An 18622-nucleotide genomic window follows, 5' to 3' on the forward strand; every position below is an offset into this window, starting at 1 on the left:
TGTGACAAAATTGAGTTTCAAATATAGGGATTGCATTGAACCAGTCATTTGGTTAATATTACAATAAAATTGTAAATATAATGACATATTTGAGAACAAAAAAAAAAATCGGCGTCAAAATCAAAATTTTGTGGTAAGATAGTGACTTTATTGCAATTTGGAAAAAATGGTTACCGGAAGAACCGGTCATTTTGTTGATATTGCAACAAAATTGTAAATATAATGATATAATTGATAAAGAAAAGAATCGGTGTCAAAATCGAAATTTTACAATAATATAATGATTTTCTTGGAATTTACCCTAATAACTATTAGTTGCCTAGAGTTGAGAACACTACAAAAATATATATAGACATGTGGAACTAAGGCCTCAAAATAAACCTATCCAACAAAAATGCAAATATTGTTGATGAACACTAAGTATTAACTGAAATTAAAACCTCACAAAAAAATTGAAACACCACACAAATGTTTATAAAATAGGTAATTGGTTGCTATAATGATAAATTCTATAAAGTATATTGCTATTATAAAATAATCAAAGTACAACACATTTTTTCTGTATAACATTAAAATTTAAAAAAAAAAATACTAATAAAATGAAAGGAAATGAAATATGTTGCTAAACACTTGCAACGTGCGTTAAATAGATGAATATTCAAAAACCAATAAGAGAACGAGGAAAAGGTTGGATTTGTTTGTAGGCCGCTTCGAAGACATAAAACCGGTGCGACGTCCACAATGGAGAGAAAGCGGAAAAGCCAAACCCGACCCGACGTAAAGATCGGGACCCATCCATAATCCACGTACAATGTGCTTCGGAACACAATCATAATCACTTTCCATGGTTTTGGCGATTTTCTTCAATCACTAACCAATTTTTTCGTTCTTTCGTTTGAATTATCAGATTCAATCTCACTTTTTGATCTCAAACAACAAACATAAGAACTTGTATAAATCAATACACGTTCGTAATCTTTAATTTGGTGATGATTATCGTATTATTTTGATCGGAATTGTGCGATAAGATGGCATCGGAACAATTAATGCCTGAGGGGGGAAGCGGGTCTCGTTACTCGCAAATGCAATCGGAGCAATCGGCGATGTCGTCGTTCTTCTCGCTTCAGAACCCGCCTGAGGCAAGTCGAATTTTCGATGAGCTGCCAAATGCTACAATCGTTCAAGTATCTCGTAATGAGGCTGGTGATATTAGCCCCATGCTCCTGACTTACACTATTGACTTCGAATACAAACAGGTCTTGTTTTATGTAATATATCTTCATGAATCATGATGGTAACAATTGTTTTTCTTTTGCGTTCTTTCATAAGGCTATTTTTTAAAGCCCCGACAATGCATCTTATTAGTCAATTATGATTTACGACATTAAAGCGCGCAAACAGAGACGTATTCTTAATGAAAATTCGTCCTTAAAAATTCCAATTTTGCTATGTGGACCCTTCTAATTTGAGATTCACAGTTTTCTGATTATGAGTGGCATTGTTGTAGGACACGTCCTCTGATGTTTCAAAATAAAGCTAAATCAAGTGATTAGGTTTTCTAACAACATTCTGTCGTTCGTTTACTGTTATGATAAATTACTTTCGTATAACATATTGAAATTCATCACTCACTTCCGTTTTTACTGATTTACTCTATGTGTTTACCATGGGATTGCAGTTTAAGTGGCAACTAGTGAAGAAGGCTTCACATGTATTTTATTTACACTTTGCATTGAAGAAACGTGCCATCATTGAAGAAATCCATGAAAAACAAGAGCAGGTGAGTTTATCTTCTTATTTAGTATAAAATAAAGTTGTGGCAAAGTGGGGTTTACAGTGGTCTTCCTCTTGAAGGTCAGAGAATGGCTTCAAAATCTAGGAATCATGGATCACCATGCAGTTGTGCATGGTGATGATGAAGAACCCGATGATGATGTCACACCAGTAACCAATGATGAGAGTGTCAGAAACAGGTGATTGCTGAATATCTTGAATCTTTTCAGGATTGGTGGATGTGTTAAATGTTGATTCATCCTTTCTTGCTATAATGATTATAGTTCTTACAGGTGGTTTTTTGTTCAGAGATGTTCCATCAAGAGCAGCATTGCCAATCATTCGCCCAGCACTTGGAAGACAACATTCCATGTCAGACCAAGCAAAGCAATCAATGCAGGGGTATTTAAATCATTTTCTTGGGAACCTGGACATTGCAAATTCCAGAGAGGTAATTAATTAATGCTTTTCTTCATCTCTACTCATATATAATAAAGTAAGTTCTTGAATCTTGATTGACATGAACAATCTTTGATGCAGGTTTGCAGGTTTATGGAGGCTTCTAAGTTATCGTTTTGTCCAGAATATGGCTCAAAACATAAAGAAGAATATGTACTTGTGAGACATTTACCGAAATTTCCAAGTAATGATGACAGTAGAATGTGTTCTGCTTGTCATTTGTTCAGTTGCTGTAATGACAACTGGCAGCAGGTTTGGGCTGTTCTTAAACCGGGTTTTTTGGCCCTGTTAAAAGATCCGTTTGACAAGGAGCCATTAGATATTATTGTCTTTGATGTTCTACCTTCATCAAATGCAAATGGAGAAAATGGAGTGTCATTAGCACTTGAAATCAATGAACATAACCCCTTACGCCATGCATTTGAGGCAAGTCTAATGAACTGTTTGAATCTGAGTAAATTACTATTTTACCCTTCTGTTCCTTTCACCTCATGCTTTCTTTTGCACCTCACACAACACTTAAAAGAAAACATGTATACTTATCCTTCTTGATCTTGAAAACGACATTAGGTGTCAAGTGGGAATCGAAGAATAAGATTAAGAAGTAAAAATAAAGCTAAAGTAAAATCATGGGTTACTGCCATTAATGATGCTGGACTCCGGCCACCTGAGGGCTGGTGTCATCCTCACCGGTTTGGCTCTTTTGCTCCACCTCGCGGTCTGACTGATGATGATAGTCAAGCTCAGTGGTTTGTTGATGGTCGTGCAGCTTTTGATGCAATTGCTTTAGCAATTGAAGAGGCAAAATCAGAGGTTCTTTTCTTGTAATGTTATCTTAATTCAAATTCATTTCTAGTCTCTTTTTTATTAACACCTTTTAATATGATTATTGTCTTCATGCAGATATTTATGTGCGGATGGTGGCTGTGTCCAGATTTGTATTTGAGGCGTCCTTTTCATGCAAATGCATCCTCTCGCCTTGATGCTTTACTGGAGGCAAGAGCCAAGCAAGGTGTTCAGGTAGACTTAATTGTTCTTTTGAACCGAATTATTAGATTCATTAAAGAGTTTATGGAACTTTACAGTTTAAAACTTTTAAATGCAGATTTATATTCTCATGTACAAAGAGCTTGCTCTTGCGCTCAAAATTAATAGCTTTTTTAGTAAGAAAAAGCTGGCAGCTCTTCATGAGAATATCAGAGTTTTACGTTACCCTGACCATTTCTCTAGTGGTGTGTATCTATGGTAAGTGGTCTACATTGCAATTTGTATAAGTTTAATATTTTTGTTTTTCTTATTGTTTTTGAAAACTAATTCGTTTACTTATGGTAAAACGTAGGTCCCATCATGAGAAATTGGTCATTGTTGATTATGAGGTATGCTTTATTGGTGGACTAGATCTTTGCTTTGGTCGTTATGACTCATATGAACACAAAGTGGGTGATCACCCTCCTACGATATGGCCTGGAAAGGACTACTATAACCCAAGGTAATTCTTTTTTTACTATCATACATGAATAAGAATATGAATAGCGGAATAGGTATCTTCCATTAAGGGGCTGCTTCTTTTTGACTTAATAGGCTTAATGTTTTAAGCACTTAATCTGGATAGTATACATGACTGTTTCTTTTTGACTTAATCGGGACAAAATGACATAATGGGTTATGCCAAAAAAAAGTATGGCTTAATGTATTAAGACACTAACCCTTCAACTATATTCCCTTCTCTTTTCCTCTCAACTCATCTCGCGATAAAATTGATGAATACTTTTTGTATTGATGTATATTATGGAATTTATTTTCTGGAATGCAATAGTAAAATGGTCATTTGGTTTCATTAAGACGGTTTATTCGGTCTAGAAAAGAAACATACCTTGTGTATACATCACTTTATCAAGATAGCCACTTTATCCATACAGTGCTTAAGGGAGAAAAAGAAACAACCCCTAAATCCTGTTAATGGAAGTCACTTGGATATGTTCCCATAGAAAGTTCCCTTTAAGAAATTGATCCCAATTTTTACAGGGAATCTGAGCCTAATTCTTGGGAAGATACTATGAAGGATGAACTGAATCGTGAAAAATATCCTCGTATGCCATGGCATGATGTCCACTGTGCCTTGTGGGGACCACCATGTCGTGATATTGCTCGCCACTTTGTTCAGCGTTGGAATTATGCTAAGGTTTTTACTTTTTTTTTTTTTTTTTTTCTCAAAGGTAAAACCTTTATGGCCAAAATGTTTTCTTGTGGTCTGATTTGGGTATATAATTCTTTCAGAGAAATAAAGCTCCCAATGAGCAAACAATTCCACTACTTATGCCTCAACAACACATGGTTATCCCACATTACATGGGTTCTGGTAGAGAACAAGAAGATGGAAATACTGGACTCATGAATGCAACCCAACCAATCAACAGACAGGATTCATTTTCCTCTCTTGCTGCCTTTCAAGACATCCCATTGCTAATCCCACAAGAAGCTGATGGAGTTGATTCTGCTAGTGGAAATTTAAGACAAAGTGGATTGGGTAAATCAAATAATAATTTTCATGGCCAGCCTCAGCCAAGCAGGCCTCCAAGGGCTCCTTTTTCTTTTAGAAAATCCAAAATTGCACCTTTGTTTATGGATATGCCAATGAGAGGGTTTGTAGATGAACAAGGGAGGTCTTCTGTTACAGTTGTGCACCCTCCCATGAAGTCTCATGATAGAGAATGGTGGGAGAGTCAGGAGAGAGGTAATCTTGTTGTTTCTGCAGATGAAAGTGGGCAGGTTGGTCCTCGTGTTACGTGTCGCTGTCAGGTGACTTTCTTTTCTTTTTTTGACTCAATGGGCTTAATGGGTTAATCAGTTAATCTAGACAACTATGCATATTTGTCTCTTTTTTACTTAATCTGGACATAATGGCTTAATGGGTTAAGCCGAAAAACAAGGCTAAATGTATCACGACACTATATAACCTTTTACCTATTTTCTCTTCTTCTTTTTTCCTCCCGACTCCTCTCATGTAAAAATTGATGACATTTGCTTTTGTGAATGTAAGGGTAAGATGGTCATTTAGTGTCATTCATACGGTTTATTCAATCCAAAAAAGAAACAGGTCAAATGTATACAACACTTTATCCATGCAAACACACATCATTATCCATTCAACCACTTTACCCATACAGAAGTTAATGAGACATCGGATTTATTACAGGTTATAAGGAGTGTGAGTCTTTGGTCGGCTGGCACAAGTCAAGTTGAAGGGAGCATTCACAATGCTTACTGTTCCCTTATTGAGAAAGCAGAACACTTGGTCTACATCGAGGTATGTTATAAACTCACCCATATGGGAATTTTCTTAGATCTTTTTAGTGGACGAATTTTGTAAAATGGATTTAATAAATAACATGCTTTGAAGGGTATACCTTAAAGATACCAAAGGGTAAATGTTCGTCAGTAAAGGGGTAACGTAACCCTAGTACCCTTTTGACAATTAAAAAAAAAAAACATAGTTTTTCTTTTGTGATATTTGTCTATGGTATGCGATGTTTCTTTCTTAACTACGTTACATAGAGCTCAAATGGTCTAAACTCTCTCCATGGATACACTAACTTTTACTATTAAAATACTTGCCATCATTAAAAGTGTGGTGTAACTTATATCTGATTCAATTTGTGCCCAGAACCAATTTTTCATCTCAGGTCTATCTGGAGATGAGATCATACGAAATCGTGTGTTGGATGCCTTGTACAAGCGCATTTTGCGGGCATATCAAGAAAGGCAGTGTTTTAGGGCCATCATTGTTATACCACTATTACCTGGATTCCAGGTGCTTATAATCTTCTTGGACATTTATCAACACACATATTCATAACTCTCTGTTTGTTTGTTTTGGTTCATCTAAATTAAGTTTTACAGGGTGGACTAGATGATGGTGGCGCAGCATCTGTAAGGGCTATTATGCATTGGCAGTATCGAACAATATCAAGAGGACCCAATTCCATATTGCATAATCTCTCTGATCGACTTGGTCCCATTGTTGATGACTACATATCTTTTTATGGTCTGAGGGCTTATGGTAGACTTTCTAATGATGGTCTTGTTGCCTCCAGTCCGGTATTTTTCTTAAATTACTTCACTTTTTAATCTTTATACCATTGACATTATTAGTCTTGTCTTCTAAATTTGAACATAGAATGCAAAAGGGGTTGAAGTTTGACCTGATCAACTATCATTTTGAGGATTTAGTGTGGTCTTATGTGGATTGTCTATTTACATTTGATCTCCTAATCAATGTAGGTATATGTACATAGCAAGATCATGATAGTAGATGATACTGCAGCCTTGGTTGGGTCAGCTAATATCAATGACAGGAGTTTACTTGGATTACGTGACTCCGAGGTAATTTATGCATCATTTCTTTCCCACAATCATCTTTAACTTTTTTATGCCATTTTTTATGATGGTTATGGATTTTAAATACAGAGAAAACTACCAAAAAAAAAAAAAAACTTTCACCATTTTATTGATTTAAGCACTTAACTATTTTTCGTAGTTATTAAACCATTATACTTTTTTCTAACGTTTAAAAAACCTTATTCCCTGGTTTTGGAAAAGGCCAAAATGCAGAACAGCAAGTTATTTCACCATTTAACCATTGAACTATTTATTTTTTATGATTATTAGTGGAGTGAATTACATTCTTGGTTCTTGACTGTAGCTAATTGTTAAAATTTTGGACCCAAAAGGTTTTCTCTTGCAATTATCATCCTTATCTGAGGTTTTTGTAACGTTTTTGGTCCATGTTCCAAGTAAAATGACTATTTTTGGTCTGTAAATATACCTGATTTTTGCAAATTTGGTCCAAAAATAATCATTTTACTTGGAACATTGACCAAAAATGTTACAAAAACCTCAAATAAGGACAAAAACTGCAAGAGAACTTATTGGGACCAAAATTGTAATATACTGCTATTATTTTATAGTAGTTCAGTGCCCATGTTAATAAGATGGTAAAAAGTACCTTGTGCTTTTCAATATTTTTTTTCCTTGATATTACTATTACCTCAAAACCAGGTAACCAGGAATTTTCTTTATAATTGGTCAAAAAAGTATAATGGTGTAATCACTACAGAAAAAATAGTTGAGTAGGTGCATCAATGGAATGGTAAAGGTTTTGCATATGTTCATATGATGCATCTTTTTCATCATTCCACCTTTTCTTTATAAAGAAAATCATTGGCCTACTTCATGTCCAACCTACAAAATACACCTTTTGTTTTGAAGTAACATTAATTAGATATATTTATCCAGATTGGAGTACTTATTGAAGATAAAGAAGTGGTTGGATCGTATATGGGAGGCAACCCATGGAAGGCTGGGAAATTTGCATTGAGTCTTCGTCTTTCACTATGGTCTGAGCACCTTGGTCTTCATGGTAGTGAGGTTGGTTGGTTGTTAAATCAATTTTACCTCTTTGGTCCCTCACTTTCCTCCACTTTTTACTTTTTATTTCCACCTGTATGAACAACTTTTTATGCTTATATCCATCTTTCTAGATCCACAAAATAGCTGACCCTGTAATTGATTCTACCTACAAAGACATATGGATGGCAACTGCTAAGGTAAACATCATTTCAAGACTTTATAGAGTTAGGCCATGTTTCTTTTCATTATCTCCGGATTAAGTCAAAGTTAAGCAGTCATCATTAGCTGTCCAGATTAAGTGCTTAAACCATTAAGTCATTTGAAAACAATATTACCAATTGTTTTCCTTCAGTCTTCTTCTAGGAATAATTCTTCTCTAATTTCATGTTTTACTCTTTTTTATATTAACAGGAAAATACCATGATCTACCAAGATGTCTTCTCTTGCATTCCTAATAATCTCATACATTCCAGGTACAATCAATTCAATTTTATTTTATCTGTTTTATCCTATTTTTTTCCCATTAAATCGGGGAAAATTTATAGACAATTAAGACTTAAAGGTTTATGAAGTCGTTTTTTTTAATATAAAGTAAAAAAGAAACATGCATATATTATTGGGTAAATTACACGAATGGTCCCTATGGTTTAGGGTAACTTGCGCGTTTGGTCCCTAACTTGTTTTTTTAACTCGGAAGGTCCCTACTGTTTGTTTTTGTAACACGCTTAGTCTTGATTAAGTAAAGTAGAAACAGTATCCAAGATTGTATTGATTGAGAAGCTTTGTAAAATGTAAACTAATGCACAGAGCATCTTTGAGGCAACGTATGGGTGAATTGAAAGGAAAAATAGGGCATACTACCATCGACATAGGAATAGCTCCAAAGAAGTTGGAACCATATCAAGATGGAAATGCTAAAGGAAGTGACCCCATGGATAGATTAGAGGGTGTAAGAGGGCATCTTGTTTCTTTTCCTTCAGATTTTATGTGCAAAGAAGATCTAAGACCCGTGTTTAAAGAAAGCGAGTATTATGCATCGCCTCAAGTTTTCCATTAAATTTATTTCATGCCATTTCAGGCATGCGGTGCCATTTCAGGCATGCGGGTAAATAGATACCATTCTTTTTTGTTTCCGGTTTGTTGGGACAAAATAACATTCTTATTTTTGGATTTGTTGTATAGATTCCATTCTTTAATGTATGCATGCCTCCAATTATTTGATCATATATGATCTTTGATTTGAAACTGTGATCAATGGTGTTATCTTTATATGTAACTGAGATGTTATATTAACTTTTGGATTGCTTTTAACCAACTTCTAGTGAAAAATGACAAAGAAAGTTGTGATGTTGAAAGGGAAGAAAATGAAACTTTCTTTAAGTTATTGTGAATCATGTGCATTTTGGTGAAGAAAATTTGGAACTGTGATTGATATCAAACTCATTACAATTACTAATCACATAGACTACATATGAGTCAACGTTTTTTTTTGCCTTTACTTCATGTCCTTAGTCTCATTTAAACTTGGAAAGGATCATCATGAACATAAAAATTGGTTATTCTTGCTACATATAGTATTTCTTTTAATAAATGTTATGCTTTATTAACAAAAAAGGAGCATGTGTTGAACAACCTCATAGGACATGTTTTGAAAAAGCATTACACTTTTCAAAAATAGAATATTTTGCTCAAAAGACACTAAAAGTCCAACAGTTTTAGAACACGTAAATCCCATAGATGATTATGGAGAATGATGATAGATGAAAAGCAAAGATATTTAGAAGGCTACATTTATTTATGTATGGTTTCACTTTTTGACTTATATTTTAATAATTCGTTGACACGCCCTCATATAACTAAAATTAAAAACCTTGAAACGTTTAAGTTGGAATTGTGGGACCTTTATTCTGAAAAATGATTTTTAAATTCATTAAATAATTTAAACTTCACTCATGTTTTCAACTTTTTTATAGCTTGCAAACAGATCAATGAATATGATTTTTAAATTCATTAAATGATCTTAATAATCTTGATTCCGATCCTATTTAGGAGAATAAAAAAGAAACAAAAAGATAACTAGTATCAAAATAAACCCGCCTCATAAATGTGAAGGATAAACATAAACAATACGTCTCATTAAGTTCTCTAAGCTTGGCTCCCTATGACAAGTAGTAACATTTCAAAAATTAAAAAGTAAAAGTAAAAAAACTCAAACCTCAGTTGAGGTTGAGGCAGTAACAAATGAGACAACAACAGTAATATCATCAAGTTTACCACCATGATAACGGAATCCCGCTTCCTGAGCTGCAGTAGAAAATGGTGACTGTCGTTTCCTGTCTAAAGCTTTAACACGTGCCAAATCCGCTATATTTTTAGCCATTGCTTCAGGACTTAGCCTTGACCTAACCCCTTGAACCACAAGAGCCGTTACTTCATTGTTATATAAATTATCAAACAATCCATCCGTTCCCGCAACAATTACATCACCCACTGCCACTGGAATCTTGAATACCTGTTTGTTTGTTTGTTCATCACAAAACAAAATACCATTTTTTAGGGTTTTGGATTTTGGTTCAAATCCTCCATCCAACTATTTCTAAATGGTGAGGTGAACTTACTTGACCAGAACTTGGCTGATCACCTTCATTGCCATTCGCAAGCTGAAAAGTAAAATTGAAGTCATGCTGTTGTACAGGGGTGTGAAAGATTGTGCATCCATCTCTGATCACAACAAATCCACTATCCCCTAGATTAATCGCATGAAGACCCTGCAATAAGATTTTATTTCCCCATTTTATCATATTTCCTCAAACATCATTAAAATGAAACATGTTACAAACCTCATCTCTGAGGGCTATGATGCATGCTGTAGAGGAACCCTGTGCTTTTGTGGCTGAATGAGCTTTAGTCAACACTCTAGCAGGGTCAATGGCTTCCTTTGGTTCATCCTGTATTGCTCTCACAGAATTAGACATGAGAGAACGTGAATATAATCCAGCGTTTATTCCAACATCTGCCCACCCTCCAACTCCATCTGCTACACCAATTACTTGCTCTTCAACACAAATGAAATGAGCATCTTCTCCACCAGTTGCTTCTTTATCAGGATGTGGCAGGTATGAAGATCCAGATAATAGTTTCAGAGTTCTAACATGCATGCCCTTCCTAGATACCAAAAAATATAAATACTATAAATATGTTTTATCAAGATATTCAGAAATATATATACGATTAAGTGAAGTACATAGTACATAGTACATACCCATTGGCTTCAATAGCAAGACTTGTGATTGTTTCATCGTGTGACGATTCTTTCAGTACCTCATCTGAAACTCCACCATCTGAATAACATGTTGAAGAGGAAGTGTTGCATCTTCTTTGCAATCGTCCACCAGGTGTATGAATGTTGCTTGTTATGTGAGTAACGCCATATATAAAATACCCATGAACTCCATGGCTTTTGCTTGGTTCTCTATTTTTCATACCCATGCTAGCTGTATGAAAGCTCCGGGTATTTCTTTCAAAAAGGTGACCAGAAGGTTGGGCAAAATTTGACACATTGCCACAACTTGAAATGATATTATCCACAATGAGATCCCCTGAAGCAGTTACAGAACCCGAGGTAGCCATGGTTTTTGGAAAATATGGGTTTTTAGTGTACCCAAAAACCTGACTACTGTTAAATCTGGATACAGAGATACAAGAATGCAACTTGATAACACCTGCAACTTGAAAATCTTTCCTCAAATTCCCAAACTTTTGATCTGAGTTTGGGATGAGGGCTTTTCCTGGTTTTAAAGACGAACAAATACTTGGTTGGACCTGGTTTTTACTATGCAATCTAATGCCTTTTCGAAGCCCAAAACCAAGAGGAATATTCAACTTAGAAAGAGAACCGGTTGGCATAATTCTACTCGCTGAAACAGAACCAGTTGCTATATCCGTTGTGGGATGAAATCATCATATACAGCTAAAAGCATTTAGAAGTCCCTGATTTTGATGTACTCTGTATTCTGTCCCCCGAGTGCAAATTCCTGCAGATTTTACAATTCACATATGAGAACCCTCCAAAGGCAAAAGAAAACTATTCAATTTGGTGACTTTTGCCGACATTTACATTCTGACTGAAATCAGAACTTTTAATCTTGTGTTGGATACTTCCAGGGTCGAGGAAATGAGTTTGAAAAAGAGAAAGGTTATCTTTTGACTTTAAAATTGAACCAATAAGAAAAGAAAAGAATGTCGTGTTCAATTAACAACAAAGTTCTTCTGATTTTGGAAAATACTACTAGATTCTACATCATGAATCGAAGTGCAGCACTTTGGTTTTCCCCTACCAGATTAGATATGAAGAAACATAAGCATATTTAACAAGTAATACATTAAATGTAAGAGCATTACGGCAACATAAAAGCTATAAAATTAGGCGATAGATTAGCATCTACCTGTTCACAGGTAATGTATGGATAGAGATGGAGAGACAATGAGAACGTTATCCAATGAAAATGGAAACTTGAAAGGCGTAGACCAAACAAAAATCGAACAAATCCAAGTGAAAAAAAGAAAAAAAAGAAACCCTAATAAAAAGAGGGGAATATCCGCTATTATATCGTCTTCTATATGAAACTTCTGTTTCCTTGGTTTGTTCATCTACTTACCCATTCTCTAGGAATCAAGTAGATCCGGGTAAAACTCGCCAACGCCCCAGACCGGTTCAAATAGGACTTACTCACCCGGTCCACGTTCATGTTCAGGTCCAGATTTTTTTTATTTTCCTAACTAAAAGCCCGGCCTGCATCTAGGACAGTCGACGGGCCAAGGCTGGACTTCCATAAAAACCGGCTTTGAGGTGGCCTGGTCTGGTTTTTTTAGATTGATTTTTTTCCTATCGTTTTTCCATTTTTTTTTTCAGATAATAACGAGACAAATGATCATTTACCTATATGAACAACCATCAACCGTGTAGCGGCTAGTTTTAAGGCTACATAGGATATCTTCCAAGAGTGTTAAAGATCAGAATCTTTTATATATATATATATATATATATATATATATATATATATATATATATATATATATATATATATATATATATATATATATATATATATATATATATATATATATATATATATATATATATATTTTCCGTTTTGCAAGATTGTTATCGTAAGATTAAATCGGATCATAAGATCCTACCAAAAATATTTTAAAACATAAAAAATAAATATTCATCAACCAGTTAACAATAAATATATCATTTAATGATAAACAATTCAAAATAGATATTCTACGTAGTTAGTCCAATAATAACATTAGATTTTTAAAAAAAAAATATTAACGAGCCTATGATCTTATGATCCTATAGAAAAACGATCCACGTAAGATCGGAATCGATTTACCTAGGTGGGATCATAGGTTCGTACGATCCTACGATCATGATCGTGATTTTAACAACCTTATCTTCGGCAAACTAGTTGGTGGGCAGAAACTAGAAGTTGTAATTTTTATTTGTGTATATGTGTTTTGGCGAAAGTCATAGCGAAAACGAATATAAAGAAGTCATTCAAAAAACTTAATTGTTTTGTGTTGGTTCGAGGTTTTTGTTCACATTCTAAGACAAGTAACAATATTAAAGGTTTTAATGTATACATTTTGTTATATATTACGGGAGTAACTTAATAGTTTTGGTTATGTTTCATAGATTAAAAACGGTCTCGCAGTAACTATCGATGAGAGAAATGTGAGTGTATGAAATGAATTTCACAACTGGTTTTTATCGACATTTTAAGTAGACACTCTTAGGGAAACCTCCAGAAAAGTCTCTACATTTTGGTCTAGTTTCTGAGAAAGTCCCAAAATTTATTTTGTTAACAAAAAAAGTCCTGATTACCAGATAAAAAAAATTAATAAACCTTTTTTTACCGGTAACTATAATTTACCCGGTTACCTTCAGATATTATTTTGGCCAAGTTTATGAAAAAGTCCTGATTTTTTTCACTTCAACTTTTTTATGATTTCACTAAAAATGTAGAAATTTCTAGGTTCAAGTTATGAATAGGAATAAACGTTATTAAGCTCCATAAAACTAATGATTAAAGTCATCTATAACAAATTATTTGCCACAAAACAATGACGTTAGTGTCATTTTGAACTCACCATCGTCCATATATGTAATATCTATTTCTAGGTATTGCTCTCGAGACCCATCATTTCTAACTTTGAGAGTTTTTATGGCTGCCACGACGTGGTAGCACTCCATAAAGGAACGCACGTTTTCAATCACCACAACGTGGCGGCGACCGAATAAGAAACCTAATTTCGGGTCTTGTGCCATATTCAAACAACATTATGGTTAAGGTATGCTCTCAACTCCAGCCTCCATCCATTTGAGAGAAATTCTAGAGAGAGAGGGAGAGAGAGAGAGAGAGAGTGGGTGTGTGTGTGTGTATTTATGTGTGTTCTTGGAAAAAAAAAGTGTGTGTTCTTGGCCTTTCAAGGTTCTTTGAAGAAGGAAAGGGTGATTCAAGCTTGTGATGCGACTTGTTGCTGTTGAGGGCTGCTTTTACTTCAATCCTTATGTTCCAAGAGGTATGTTAGGTTCATTTTATGCACCCATTTTGCACTTTCATTTCATTTCATTGCATTGCATTTAGGCTTAAGCTTATACATTTTATATGTTTTATGGGATATTCCATGATATTATTTCACTCACACACTTTTGTGATATTTCATGGACTCTTGGAGGTGGGATCTCGCTTAGGGAGGTGACTAGAAGATGCGGACAAGATTTCACGACTTTTGGAGCATCGGGGAGGAGGATATGGAAAATTTGAGGAATGCAGCCATCCAGGGACTTCATGGCAGTGTAAATTATAACCATGAGTTTACACAGGCCATGTAATCGAGCACATTTCAGCAACGCACTTTGAAGGCTCAAGCATTTTGAGTAGTCTACTTATTGCATTTCCACGGGCCGTGTAAGCGTCAATGTAAATTTACACGGGCCGTGTAAACATTGATGTGGGTTTAGTGATAATTTTTCATCTTTCCTAAAAAGAGGCAACTGATTTCATATTTCGATCTATCGAATTTTGGAGCAGAGAAAATGATTTTCTAGAGATTTTTGGAGTTAATTAACACTTGGGAACATTTGATTTCATTTTGTAAGTACTTTAATTCCATTTTCTAGATTTGTGATCTTGTTCTAGTCATGTGTGACTAGAACCCTAGTTTCTCCAACTTAATGTCTTGACTGTTTAGTTGTTTTTTCAATCATGTGATTTGATGTTTGCTTCCAATTTTTATCTGGTGAATTTAATTTTGTTTCAATTGAGTGTTTGATTCTAATTGTGATTCTTACTGGCCATTTAAATTAGGGTTAGATCATTCAAGTTATCTAATTGCATAATCCGTAATTTTTTTGTAAATTGGACTAAGTAACAAGTACTAAACCGATTTCCATTGAATGAATTTAGTGTAAATCTTATTCACGTACTCTTATGCTCCCGAGCTAATGAGGAGTATTGGTTGTTGTTGGGAACATTCACATAAATCTTATAGCAACCTTTTGATTTCTATCTAAGAGCCTGTTTAGACTTAAAGTAGAAGGTTAGGTTATTTTAAAAGAGCTTGTTTTAGATTTGACAACTTGGTGAGTGGTAAGTGTTAGAGTTTGTTAACACTTTCAAGTACCAACTTAGGTACAATTGATTAGACATCATATCATCCTTGGAATCGTATTGCTAAATTGTCTTCCATTGAGTTGGAGTCCTCACATATCCTGAATTTGTTTCATTTAATGGATCATTTACTTATTTCTTTGTTCTCTTGTTTAAATCATTGCATATAAACCCCTATTTCCGTGGCCATTTTTGTACCTTACACAAAAAGGTATAAGCATTTGTTCCGTGTCTCTGTTGATCAACTCTGCTTACCTTGTGTTACATTTTTAGGTGCAAAGTAGCAGTGTTTTTGGAGTCATTTTGTACCCATTTATTTGTTGGGCTTGACACACCTAAAAAATTGGCACCATTTCAAGGGACACGGTGTTACTAATTTTTTATGTCTAAATCTTTTTGTACAGGTATATCATTACCAATTGACACGGAGATAGAGAAGACTACAAAGAGGTTATGGAAGCAAGCCAAGCTTCGTAAGAGGCAACTGGGTTCCAAGACTTCTTCATCATCTACCCCTTCGGTCATCAACATTTGGGAGGATACACCCCTCACAAGTATGTCAGAAACTGAAATAGAAACCCTCTCACTCCCATCTCATCCATCCTCATCTAGAAATACCACTCCACCCTTTTCACCTACTCATAACATCCCAAACTCAACACCCACAGAAACCTTAATTCCTACTTCTACCATGGGAGACCAAGGAGGAAATGGAGGCAACAACAACAAAAATCATGGTCAACAAAACCCACCCGAGCAAACCCTTCGCCAATGGGCGAGGCAAGAGGTTACTTAACAACCTCTTTGCATCGCTTATCCGACAGCCACAAACCTGGAACTAAAATCCGAACTCATCCACTTACTCCCAACCTTTAGAGACCTTGAAAACAAAGATCCCCACAAGTTCCTCACCAAATTCCATGTTGTATGTGTTGGCATGAAACCACATAATCTCATGGAGGATCAAATCAAGCTTAGGGCATTCTCCTTTGTAGTGCAAGATGGAGCTAAAGACTGGCTTTATGATCTCCCACCGGGGACAATCAACACATGGGTAGATCTTTCACGCCTCTTCTTAGACAAATACTTCCCAAAATTGAAAGCCTCAACTCTAAGAAGAGAGATAATTGGGATCAAACAACACAAGAGAGAATCCTTTCATATATGTTGGGAGAGGTTCAAAAAGCTTTGTGCTCGTTGTCCAAAGCATGGTATTAGTGAGTATAAAATCCTCCAATACTTCATTGAAGGCATGACTCCTTGGAAAAGAATACTTCTTAATGCTTTAAGTGGAGGATCCTTAACCAATAAGACCCATACCGAGATTCGGGATCTCATAAAAAACATGGCGGAGGATTCAAAGCATATGAGTCAAGATAAAGATTGGTATACGGATACGCCCTAAGGTGTAAAATAGGTGTATACTCCTCAAATTGAAGGTCAACTATCTGAGTTGACTAATGTGGTAATGATGCTTGCTAAGGACAAAGATGTGCAATCCACACCCCGTCCTTGTGGTATTTGCACTCAAGTGGGACACCCACCCAATATGTGTCCTCAATTGTAAGAAGAAGATTATGAATAAGCAAATGCTTTAGGAGGTTTCCTTGGGAAAAATCAAAGAAATTTTGATCAGCCCCGAGGCAATGAAGGGTGGAACTACAACCAATGGTAGGGAGGAAATCAAAATGGGGGTTACTAACAAAGACCACAATTTCAACCAAATCAATAAAGACCACCATTTCAACCTCAGAATTTCCAGCCAAGGCAGCCACAACAACTACCTCAACAAGCGGGTTCATCAAGCATGTCTTTGGAAGACATAGTCACTACTAGAAAATACCCTTTAATAACATGCATTGCGTGTCATAAAAGGTATAGTTGACACACAAATACGTGTTAAGGAAGGCCTTGTCATAAAGGAAGACGACACACATTTGCGTGTCGTTGCGCATTTACGACACACATTGCGTGTCAAGGAAGCCCTTTTCATAAAGGAAGACGACACACATTTTTGCGTGTCATAATTTTAAGGTTTTTTTTTTAAAAAAAAATTTATCGATTTACTAATTTTCAAATAATATGAAAATTAATGTATCATTATATAAAAGAACATATCATACAAAAAACAATCCATTTCACAATATATAATATTAATATTTCAAATATAAATAATCATTCTAATGCTAAATAAATGTAATACATTGATACTAAGGGTCTTTCCCTAACTATATAATCTCATAGTACATTGTCATACAATTAAGTTGCATAATTTTAGTGTTTTGTCTAGTGCAAAACTCTTATAATGCCATTTCTCTCGTTATAGCTCCAACCAAGACTTTTTCCATTGCATGTAGGAATATTTATTATATTAATACAAAACACAACATTAAAAGGAACTCTTGAGTAATTTCTCCTTTCATAGTCTCCATTGCAGCTTTAAGCCTTGCAACTACACTTGAGTATGCATCAACTCAACCAATGTTGACTCATTTTCTACAAGTTTTCTGCACTTGGGGACATAAAATGACTTATATAATGAAAACAATAAATTACGATTTTTTTTCAAGTCAAATCAATTAAGTATGCTACTATTTCTTGTATTTTAACTAAAAAGGGCCTAAATGGATGAAATAGCAACTTACTTCAACTTATTTCTAGTAAAAGAAGCTTAAATGTAAGAAATAGCAAAGTATATTGTTATTTCCTGCATTTGGTCTTGAAAGCAATTAAATGACATATGGCAAGTAAGAATACTTACATAACTTGCAAAGATGTGATGTTAGTTAACTGCACTAGGATTGGACTAGTCAAATTGTAATTGTTGAGCTAGGACAAGTATCTTAATTCTTAAAGATGATCATATAACATCATAGGTTACAAAAGTCAAAGCATTGATATAATTGGAATTGAAACATGCATATCACATACATTAATTAAAAAATGCATTGTTTTGTTTAAGACATGTATGTATGTATGTATGTATTGTTGGATTAGGTGTATAAGCCCATAACTATAATTGGTATGTACTTGACCCGATAGTAGCATGGTCCTTTTAGGTTGCCTTCAACGGAGCAATTTGATAAGATGGATATTTGAGAAAGAGGTTATTTGTGATATATTAATATATTATAAGAATAATATATTAATTGAGAAATCATATTATTTAATTGGGCCCCGCCCACTGCATCAGGCCCCGCCCGGCATCGGACCGAAGTCCGGAATAAACTACACATAACATAAACATGAACATATAACATAATCACATATACTGCATCGGGCTTGCCCAACATCGGACC

At 35.0% G+C, this 18622-nt stretch overlaps 2 protein-coding genes across 5 annotated transcripts; one reads left to right on the forward strand and one right to left on the reverse strand.

Annotated features, from left to right (window-relative positions):
* The first annotated feature begins 762 nt into the window (after positions 1–762).
* On the forward strand, positions 763–9051 carry LOC111917267 (phospholipase D zeta 1). The gene is made up of 19 exons (XM_023912952.3): positions 763–1256; positions 1679–1780; positions 1855–1973; positions 2083–2224; positions 2314–2658; positions 2803–3045; positions 3136–3252; positions 3338–3477; positions 3572–3721; positions 4258–4414; positions 4510–5031; positions 5429–5539; positions 5897–6043; positions 6133–6330; positions 6514–6615; positions 7528–7659; positions 7773–7838; positions 8053–8114; positions 8449–9051. Exons 1-19 carry the CDS (start codon positions 1029–1031, stop codon positions 8696–8698), a joined length of 3333 nt encoding a protein of 1110 aa, XP_023768720.1. The 5' UTR covers positions 763–1028; the 3' UTR covers positions 8699–9051.
* Positions 9052–9718: 667 nt separating this feature from the next.
* Positions 9719–12291, reverse strand: LOC111917266 (probable protein phosphatase 2C 80). Of its 4 annotated transcripts, none has more exons than XM_023912949.1 (5): positions 12087–12291; positions 10904–11675; positions 10482–10806; positions 10260–10409; positions 9719–10153 (listed from the first exon to the last, which is right to left on the reverse strand). In XM_023912949.1, exons 2-5 carry the CDS (start codon positions 11545–11547, stop codon positions 9851–9853), a joined length of 1422 nt encoding a protein of 473 aa, XP_023768717.1. In that variant the 5' UTR covers positions 11548–11675; positions 12087–12291; the 3' UTR covers positions 9719–9850. The 4 variants fall into 4 exon arrangements, with proteins under 4 accessions (XP_023768717.1, XP_023768719.1, XP_042755972.1 ...); XM_023912951.3 differs by having other exon boundaries at positions 12043–12268; XM_042900038.2 differs by lacking the exon at positions 12087–12291 and adding an exon at positions 11979–12001.
* Positions 12292–18622: the final 6331 nt, after the last annotated feature.

The sequence above is a fragment of the Lactuca sativa genome, chromosome 3, assembly GCF_002870075.4.
Source record: "Lactuca sativa cultivar Salinas chromosome 3, Lsat_Salinas_v11, whole genome shotgun sequence".
Taxonomy (NCBI): domain Eukaryota; kingdom Viridiplantae; phylum Streptophyta; class Magnoliopsida; order Asterales; family Asteraceae; genus Lactuca; species Lactuca sativa.

What these genes read in the sequence shown, in the direction of transcription:
- LOC111917266 (XM_023912949.1), bottom strand. Translation starts at nt 11,547, where the DNA reads ATGCCAACCGGTTCTCTTTCTAAGTTGAATATTCCTCTTGGTTTTGGG. An exon ending in CTTGCTATTGAAGCCAATGG is followed by an intron (nt 10,807 to 10,903) that starts GTATGTACTATG and finishes TTTGGTATCTAG; the next exon opens with GAAGGGCATGCATGTTAGAA. An exon ending in TCATAGCCCTCAGAGATGAG is followed by an intron (nt 10,410 to 10,481) that starts GTTTGTAACATG and finishes ATCTTATTGCAG; the next exon opens with GGTCTTCATGCGATTAATCT.
- LOC111917267 (XM_023912952.3), top strand. Translation starts at nt 1,029, where the DNA reads ATGGCATCGGAACAATTAATGCCTGAGGGGGGAAGCGGGTCTCGTTAC. An exon ending in GTCTTGTTGCCTCCAGTCCG is followed by an intron (nt 6,331 to 6,513) that starts GTATTTTTCTTA and finishes TAATCAATGTAG; the next exon opens with GTATATGTACATAGCAAGAT. An exon ending in TTGGATTACGTGACTCCGAG is followed by an intron (nt 6,616 to 7,527) that starts GTAATTTATGCA and finishes ATATTTATCCAG; the next exon opens with ATTGGAGTACTTATTGAAGA.